This window comes from Cyrtonyx montezumae, unplaced genomic scaffold, assembly GCF_038088225.1.
Source record: "Cyrtonyx montezumae isolate F1298 unplaced genomic scaffold, pur_monq_1.0 scaffold_4, whole genome shotgun sequence".
NCBI lineage: Eukaryota > Metazoa > Chordata > Aves > Galliformes > Odontophoridae > Cyrtonyx > Cyrtonyx montezumae.
Genome location: NW_027072045.1, coordinates 12,135,373 through 12,145,192, shown reverse-complemented (window position 1 = coordinate 12,145,192; position 9,820 = coordinate 12,135,373). Strand labels below are relative to the sequence as shown.

Sequence of the window (9,820 nt, the reverse complement as noted above, 5' to 3'; positions counted from 1 at the left end):
AATTTCACTTATCTAAACACGGATAGTTGGGCTTAACAGAATAGGGCAACTTTTTTTTTGCATGATAAATTTTTATACTCCGCGTTCCCTTTGCAAATAATTCACCCATTCCAATGCGCCAAAACACTTTTTGAAGTCTTTCGATTTAGCATTTACTCAGCAGAAAAACATCAACAAGAGAGGCCGGGAGAAAATTAAATGAAACTTTATGTGACCAATAGCTGTTGCTAGATACATGATTTAAAGGATGCATTAAATACCTGAAGCTTTTACTAATCGCTGTGTGAGTAACTTACAGCGGTGGCCAAAAGCAAGCGACTGATAGAGGACCTCAGTAGAGACAAGCGAGGTGATCCCAACTTCTATGACCCAAGGGAAGGGGGACCAACTTCAGCATCCTGTCTGCTTTTTTCCCTTTAAGGATTAATCCCCAAGAGGACAGGATCTGAATTTACTGCCGGTCTCCTCCTTCTTACCTTCCCTGCCCTCTATCTGTTGAGGATAAAACCTTTCACTGAGAATTGGGTCTTTAACACCACCGAGGGCTTGATTTTTCCTTGTCTCAGTTTCCTAGCTATATAAATAAAACATCCCCACAACCCATTACAGGCATAAGCCACTCAGAGAAGGAAATCTGTCTCCTTATGTGTCTACAGAGCCTTGAGGAGAAAAATAATAATATTGTAAAATAAAAAATAAACTGACTCATACCTGGAAAACAAACAGAAAAAGAATTAACAAAAGTGACCCCTGGGAGAAGAGAGCTGCACTTAAGATAAGCTTCCCAGGTATCTGGAGGAGTGCGGGGAATGATGATGGAATAGCTATATCATACATACGCACATTTGTTAGAGCAAATACCGACACAGCTGGGAGACACTGACAGCTCTGCGGAGTGAGACTAATTTCCCAGCGCTGAAAATCATCTTGGCGGAAGGCTTAGGAGTGAAAATTATCCAGCCAATCTGACAGAGCAGCCATCGTTATGGTGTCTAACACGTCTGTGATGCCTGAGCCACAAATGACTGCTCCGCATCAGCAGAGGTCTCAATGCTTTTTGTTGGCACGGCAGGTTTGATCACTGCAATAGAGATCTGGACAATAAGATGGGTGCTGCTCGCGTTTTGCACCGTGCTCACCACCAGGAAAGATGCAGGCACGGGAAAAAGAGGGGAAAGATTTTGACCCATATTCCCATTTCAGTTTCCTCCAAGCTCCAAAATACTCTTTTCCTGTGCTCTGTAAAGAGAAAAAGCTAATCCATATTCTAAAGCAGAACTAAACCCCCCACCAGCATAAGTGAAAGGGAGCAAAATAAAAGCAGCGCAGTATTCCCTCCATCTTAAACTAAGCACGGAGCAGATCTCAGGTCAACTCTGGAACTTAATTGCAAGATGGGTATATGGGAACTGCTGAATCACAGCCTGATTGATCTCTCGAGTCAGTCACAGGAGCACAGATGAAGACAATGCACCTGTGTGACCAGAAAGGGTAGAGTCTGACTCCACCTCTCCTAGACCCCATTTAAGGGCTGACCACCACAGGCAAAGGATCTCTTCTTGAAGATTGCTCCCTTTGGAGTTTTTCATTGTGAGTTTAGTACATGGTTGAGTATTCTTTCCTTTTACTTTGTCTCTTTTCCATTGCAATAATCTGTCATTATACTGTCTATAAAATATTTTGCCTATAATATCATTTGGTATTATTTATTCTGTTAACCTCACATCTTACAATGGTTAAAAGGTTTTCACTGTCTTGCAGTACCAGCTCCTCCCTGCTGGCTGGTTATTTTTTTGTCAATGAACTGCATGCAAAACATGACCCAGAAGCACAGCGATGAAAGCAAGATTCTTCTGATTCAGAGCTTGTGTGGCAGAAGCTTTGCAGCACAATTTTATGAAAGCTATGTGCCCCTGCTTACAAAGAGCAATAGTAAGTCACAGCCTCTGCACTGGAGAACTGCAGCAGCACCAGGAGGACACCCAAACACACAGGTGCTTTAAGAAGTAGAAAGCAGTCTTCTCTCCCTCCAGCTGTCTCAGGAGGGAGCAGAGATGGCTGGAATTAAACACAGCTCTATTTTACCATAGCAAACTTCTCTGCCCAGCCTGTGCATCAACGACAATTTGTAGTATTTTATCTCCCCCCTCCTTGCTGTGCTTGCCACAGAAGCTCTTTATCCTCAGACTTTGAAGCGAGCTGCTACGTTATTTAATTTCCTACCCCCAGTGGGTGAAGCACAGTGGCATTTTGCTTTCTTAAGATTGCTGCATACGCTGTTTTCCCATTAATTTTTATCCTGCTTTGAACAAACAGCATGGTCCAGTAGTCTTTCCCACTGATAGCAAGAACAAGCAAAGCAGATGAATTCTGTTTGTAAGAAGCAGTACAAACTCATTAGGCTGGGGGAAAACAGAGGTGGCAATATAAATAGCAGAGTAACCTCATCAGAGCAGATCTGGGAAATAAAACTCACGATCCTACTGCAAGGCAAAGCTCCTGGAGTTGGTCACTGTCCCCTCCAGCAGCCTCACCTGACACTGTCTCCAGGGAATTAATGCCTTAGCACTTCTCTCTCTCTCTCATCCTCTCTGAACATGGCAGCCACTCTTTCCTTCTAAAGCAACCACACAGAGTAAATATCTCAATCTCTGAGCAACAGCTTACAGTTCATTTGGTCTGAAGCCTGCCTTCAGACTGGAAGGATTGCTATGACTCAAATCTCATCTACGTTTTCTAATCCTACATGCTGACCCAATCAAAGGTGTGTGTAGAGCCTAGCCAGCCCCTTGCTTATCCCCACCTGCAACACCTGAGGTTGAGAAGCTGGACATAAACTAAGGAAAGGGAAAACAGGAGTGGTAGCCCAAGGGCTGTATCAGCCTGGCCCCAAAAGCATCCTCAGTGCTTTTGGGAGCTACAGGAGAGTGTTCTGCAGGAGTGGCAATGAAGTTCAGCTGGTGCACCAAGGGATGCTTCTCGCAAGGCACTCTAGCAGTGAAAACTCCTTTCCATTTCACTGAAATTCAGCCCGTTCCGGGAAGCTCTCCCATTTCTCAGCATTTTCCTGACCCCTAGTGACAAGACGTGGCTGTACCACAGCTGCTTAAGATGCAGCACCCAGCTCTCCCTGCATAAACAAGGAGCAAAACTCACTTTTTTCAGACAGAGAAAAGCTTCCAGATCCATCAAGATACTCACCCTCTGCAACCCTTGAGAGATTCGCCAGAAAATCCAACCTGCTTAGCAAAGAAACATACCCGTGGACCAAAAGACAGGAAGCATGCTGAGCAATGGCAGTCCCATTGCAGTGGGCTTCAGCTGTGCCCAGAGAGAGGCACAGAACCCCGGAGGTCAGGTTATGTGATCAATCCATCACCAGGCTGGACAAAGCAAGGGCTGGGGAGAAGTTAATTTGGATGTACTACCTTCCCCCAGGGCAAACACATCCTGCCATGGGAATCAAAGTCAAAGCAGTACTGGAGCATGTGTCTCATGGGGAGCAGCTAAAGGAGCTGGGATGGGTCGACCTGGAGAAGAGGAGGCTCAGGGGAGACCTCATCACTCCCTAAAGCTGCCTCAGTGGGTCAGTGGGCAGGTGGGGATGGGATGACAGTTGGACTTTGTGATCCAAGATATCTTTTCCCACCCCAACAATCGTGTGATGCTATTTGTAGCAGCCCTGATTTACCCTCTTCGCTTTGCTGTGGCAAACTCTGAGCCCACACTGACTTTGAGAGAACAACTGTACGAGCAGAAGGCTCACACAGGGATAATCAGCCATTTATCTCTATTTATCGGGCCCTTTTGTCAAATTAAACTTGTCACGACCCCCCCAAGAGCTAAAGAAACTCCAGTTAAATCTATTGTGCCACAAGAGCAGCACTGCAGAGCAGTCAGTGATGGAAGGGCTGTGTTCAGCAGGCTGAGCCCTACCATGGGACCAGCGCCTGTTTCAAGGCACTCACTCATACTCTGCTAACACGGATGCAAGCTCTGAAAACACATTCCCATTGCATTCCTGAGGCACTGCGGCTAGTTAATTGTTGCCCTGCTGACTAAGCAGCCATCCCTCCCTGCCCACAACACACAGGTTTCGGCCTCATCCCAGGAGCAACCTCAACATGGTCAGCACAAACCTCTCACGGGGTGCTGGAGGATGGCCACCCTTCCTCCCAAGCATGATTTAAAACAAACACACAGCCCTGGAAATGCACCCTGCTCGCCCAGAGCCATCAGCAAACACCGTGGAGCTGGGTCAGCAGCTTTCCTAACAACCACAGCAAAGCTGCTGCTTTCTTTGCTGGGTAATCCTATTTGCCCACTGAGAGGGCCCAAGATGCAAAAAGGAATTTAGCAATGGCTTGAACCACGTTAATGCTAACGTTAACTTCATGCTCAGCACTTCCTGAAGGATGCCCCGAAAAGCACATGTGCTGGAAGATGACCTAGAGCAGATCTTTAATGCTGTTAAGTTGGGAGCCAGCACAGACTGTTAAAGATAAGTAAAATAAACACTTGTATTGGAGCTCTAGAATCTTGCAGAGCTCCCCTCTCGTAAGCAGCAAGGGCCACGCTCTCCATGTCTTGATGGCAAGCAACCCCAGTGTTGTGGTTGGCATCCTCTCAGGAGGCAGCTGGTGTTCCCCTTCCTCCAAAAGGTTTCACCAGAAGGTTTGGGGACTGGGCAATGCGAAAAGTGGGGAAGTCAAAGAGCAAGCCTTGATATGAATGCCAACCAAAGCAGATTTCAGGGCCAGATGGGTTTTGTTGAAAAGGCGCAGATAAAATAATAAACACAGATTAGTGATGTGAGAGCTCCCTCCATGAATGCAGAAGCCCCACAGGTATGTTACAGCAATGCACAGAAGTTGAGCCGACACTGACCTAGCCTCAAATAAGCACAGCGCTAAACCAGGCAAAAAGGGAAGAAAATCAGAGCAGAAATCTCTTCCCTGTGACAGGCAAAGTCCCACCATAGGGCTGCAAAATACCCTGAGCAAACACCTTGCCCAACAGTGCTCGATTAATCATTAAAAGCAAACCTAGAGCCCCACCTGAAAGGGAGAAATGAAAGCAGTGCAGAGGGGAATTCATGCAGCCAGCCCTGATTTCACACGTAAGCAGAGGAAAATCACAACTGCCCTGTTGTCACTCCTCAGCAGAAACACGTGAGATCTCTCTGACAGAGAGATGCGCAAGGCTGGCTGTTAAGGGCTGATTTACAAGCTAGGAGAGAAAACAGCATTGCAAAGGAGCTAGGTAATCAGTAGACACACTGTAATTAGTGTATCTGTGATTTTCCACTTTGCTACATCATTGCTTCCTTAACCTGCTTATACCACTGTTTACAGGGCCCACAATGATGCAGGCACCAGACCAAAGCAATGCCAAGGGAACCTCCTGCTGGCCTTTTCCAACCTTGCAAACAATCCCACCTCCCGGTTTCATGGCTGGAAGTCGTACAGCACTCCTCCCGTCTTCCACATCAAAACCTCCAGCTTCAGATCTACCCATCAGAGATTCTAAAAGCACAAAGCAAGAAGTGCACGAGAACCCTTAGGGTTGGAAGGTTCTTCAAAGGCCAGCTAGGCCAAATGCCCTGCCCTGAACAGGGACTGCTCAGCTAGATCAGGTTGCCCAGGGCCTGATTTGCTTTGCAAGCCTCCACGGATGGGGCATCGACATCACTTATGCAATCCGTTCCAGCTACACTCACTTTGGAGTATTTTCTTTAATCTATCTAATCTAAACGTACCCTCTTTGAGCCTTTAGACATCGAGGCATAGCGGGGTGATTTTCTGTCCTCACCGGGCTCGCTTAACAGCACACACAGCTGCGAGCAAAGCAAAAGGACCCAGCACGGGAGCGGCAGCAAGCCGCAGGACACGGGCATCGATCCGGCGGGGCTGGGAGCGGCACACAGCGCCCGTTCAGACTCGGTTCTCTCAACAACAGGAGAAAACACCTTGAACCCCTCCCCCCCAAGGAGCACCGCACAGCGCTCGGTCCCCCTGCTACCCTGCTCCATCAGCCGGCACGCAGCGCAGCCCTAAGCACAGGGCCGGCGGGGAGCCACGCGTGCATCCCCATCCCTGCGACGAGCTCGGGACAGCGGAGCAACGGCGAGGCGTGGGGCCGAGGGCAGCGGCCGCCGTGGGTGGACCCGACCCCTCGCCACGCCTCCCGCGGCCCCGCCACGCAACCCGCCCCGCATCCCGCACAGAGCCCGGCCCGCACCGCCGCGGAGCCCACGGACAGCCTCGGGCCATGGTAAGTGGCCAGCTCGAAGGGCGAGGACGGGGAAGGAGGGCTGAGGAGGCGGCCGCGGAGCTCGAGGAGGAGAGGGAGGAAGGAGCAGAGCCGGGCGGTGCGGTTAATGAGTAACGCGGGCTGCTTACCGGAGTGCTGGGGGAGGGAAAGGCTGCGGCACCGGCAGCGTGGCCCCGCAGATATCCTGCCCTGCTCCTGCGTGCCGCCTGCACCCCTCGTGGGCACGGCGCCGTTAGGGCAGGGAGGGTCAGTTCGCGGCCGGAGAGCCCTGAGAGATGAGCTCTCCCCATTCCCCCATGCTTAGGTGTTGTGCAACAGTGTCCTGAGGGCAAAAAGGCGGCTGCAACCAAACAGTGCCTCCGTGGTGGAGAGCTAGCGAACGAAAACGGCGTAACTCCGCTCCCCCTCATGCAAACGATGTGTTCAAAGGAGTGAGCGCGCACCAAGGCATGGACGTGGCCTGCCAGAGCAGCGTACTGGAGTGAACGGGGACGGCAGCAGTGCCCGGCCCCACGTTGCCCAGTTGCTAAGCCACCCGCCTGCCTTACTTACCACGTCACTGCAAGGGCCGAGGGTTTATTGCACTGAGCAGTGTTTGCTCGCCGCCATCCCTCGAAAGGTGGAGCTCCGGATGGGGGGGAGCAAAGCAAAACGTGGCACAAAGCAAAGGGCAGCACTGGGGGTTTGAAGGCTGCGCTCCTCCTTAATTAACAAAAGCAAAGAAGAGCATGCAAAAGCAGCATCAGCTCCTTAGCTGTCCTTCAGTGCTTTGCTGACCGGAGGAAAGGATGATTTGCCTTCTCTGCTCAGCAGTCCAGACTCTGCTCAGGCACAGACGCTCAGAGGCTGCTCCTCAGCAGCTGAGCAGACACTCAAAGCAAGAGCAGACTGCGCTGGTTGAGACCAACATCTAACTCACCACACTTTGTCCTTGAGCACAAAGGAAAATTAATTACAAAAAGATGTTGGCCTTTGCTAGTGAGAAACAACAATCCTCATCCACTACGAAAGGCCTCAACTGCCAGAACAGCATCTTCCACGTAGAGCAGCACCCGTCCCTGCTCACCCCTGCCCTCCCCACTGGGCCAGAAGGCAGCTTGAAGAGCTCCCTGCTTCACCTTTGCCACATGCACAGCCAAAGCCACGAACTGGAGCTTTCCTTGCCCCCCTTTAAGGCCAAATAACATAAGCTGTGGCCAGAGAACAGAAGACAGTACTAAATCACAGCCCCCCCCTCTGCCCTTTATTACCCACAGACAAACAGCCTCTTAAAATCCATCGTAACAGACTGAAAAGGAGCTGAACTCCAGTGTAAATGTGACTCACTTGTGATTCACACCACTTTTCTTCTCTATAGAGGTTTCCAGCGCAATTGCCCTGCAAATAATCCTGCTGCTTCCGGAGGGTACCTCACAAACTTCAAAAGCAAGCAGCTCTCAGTTCTGGAAGTTGTTACAGGTTGTTTTTTCGTTCCCCACAGAAAATTAAACATTGTGCATTTTGGAGCTTAACCACACGCAGACATCATTTCTTAGTACTGCAGGCTATAATGAATACAAACACGCAGCAGTAAGGAGTCCCACGTGGCTCTGTTTGGTAGGGGTTGCAGATCAGAAGACGGACTAGACTCTACTTGAGCTAAGTATGTGCCAAAAGGTACCCAAGGTACGAGGCAGAGGGCAGCACCTATATCCCCCCCATCCTCAGCAGCCCCCAGTTCAGGGCTGCACACACATTCCATCCCTCCCAACCACCTCGTGCTGCCCCCACAACCCATGGGATGCCTCATCTCTGCATACCTCCTTCCTCTACCACCTTCATCTGTTTCTCTTCCCTTCCTCGGTGCCAGGCAGGAAAAGCCCACAGGCTGAATGCAGAGGAGAGGGAGCAGCTGCTGCCAAACCTGAGAGCCGTGGGATGGAATGAGGTGGAAGGAAGAGATGCCATCTTCAAAGAGTTCCACTTCAAGGACTTCAACCGGGTACGAGCGTTGTTGATACCAAGTTTTACAGCACAGGAAGCCTAGTTTACAGAGCAGGGAGCCCCACCTGCGTGGCTCAGCCATAGAAACCCCTCTTCTTCCTAAATCACAATGGCTGAGCAAGATAATCTACCCAAGACACCAAAGCCCTCGATCCAGCACAGTTTTTTCTAGGGTAAGTTCCCCAAGAAGAGGAAGGCCCATAGAAAAGCCCAACAAGGATACAGAACATCCCAGGTCTTGCATTTGCCTGGATTCCTACAAACACAGGGTGTAGAAATAATAATAATGGGGTAAAAAGCAATATAGCACCGGATAAGTGGTTCAGAGCTGACTTTTGTTTTTACTCCACTGGGCAGGCCTTTGGTTTCATGACCAGAGTGGCTCTACAAGCAGAAAAACTGGATCACCACCCTGAATGGTTCAATGTGTATAATAAGGTAAGAAGCAGAACCCATTTTTGAGGTATCAAACAGCACTCTGAGCAGCAAGTCCTGGGCAGAACAGCAGAACTTCTCCCCTTGGATGCTCTTGGTTTGGCATCCCACAGACAGCCTTATAGCTTTGACCCACAAGCCCTCACCTCTCCCTTTTTTCTGCCCAGCTGGGCAGTAGCCGTGGGTACACCGCCACCAGGGTTACTTTTTTAGGTCAGTATCAGAAGTAGCTTCTGGAGAAAGCAAGTTGAAAGTTAGGCACAGCTAGCTGCCACAACCAACACAATGGTAGCTCTCGCCGCTTGTGGCCATAAGAAAACCTGACAGAATGCCTCAACACCTCTCCCACCTCCAGTTTGGAAAAAGTAATAGTGCTACCTGCCTGACCACATGCAATCTGTTGAGCAGTGGGGCAACATGCTCCTGCTCTGCCTGCCAGCAGCACCATGTCTTTCTGTCCGGTTTAGGTTCACATCACCTTGAGTACCCACGAGTGCACAGGTTTATCTGAGAGAGACATCAACTTGGCCAGCTTCATCGAGCAGGTTGCAGCTTCTCTCTCCTGACCAGAAAGAGACATGTGAAGCCAAAAATCAGCCCTGCTGCAGCTATGACCTACGCCGTGCCTCAAGACTGCATCTCATATTTTCTCCCGCTTCCCAACCAGTGCCTGGACCCAGGCTGCCTAAAACCACACCAAGCTCCCTGCCCCAGCTTGGCATTTTAGACAGATGGAGACACCTAGCAAGCCTTTACTCTTGTGCACATATTTCTCTCTGATCTTGCCACTTCCATACTTATCCCCTTCTTTATGCACTACCCACATGAAAACTGCTGACCCCTTTCAGGAGCCATGCCCTTCCAGCAGGAGCAACACTAGCAGGAGTAAATCCTTCCAGAATGTGACCCTATCTAGTCACTACCAAAATACGTTTCACTACCCAAAACGTGGTATGTTAACCCTTCAGTTTCTCCATTACACACTGACAACTGTGATGTGCAATTTGGTTATTGATGTAACCTCTCTCTAGCAGTATTATAAGCAGGCATTACCCCCATTGTTAAGTGGCTTTTCGTAGGATACCAGCTGAAAATGTTTACAATAAAGTTCTTGGTTAACCTCGTGTCA

General features: G+C 49.8%; 1 protein-coding gene across 1 annotated transcript; it reads left to right on the top strand.

Annotated features, from left to right (window-relative positions):
• The first annotated feature begins 6,128 nt into the window (after positions 1-6,128).
• On the top strand, positions 6,129-9,820 carry PCBD1 (pterin-4 alpha-carbinolamine dehydratase 1). Its single transcript, XM_065747015.1, has 4 exons — positions 6,129-6,273; positions 8,123-8,254; positions 8,614-8,694; positions 9,159-9,820. Exons 1-4 carry the CDS (start codon positions 6,271-6,273, stop codon positions 9,255-9,257), a joined length of 315 nt encoding a protein of 104 aa, XP_065603087.1. The 5' UTR covers positions 6,129-6,270; the 3' UTR covers positions 9,258-9,820.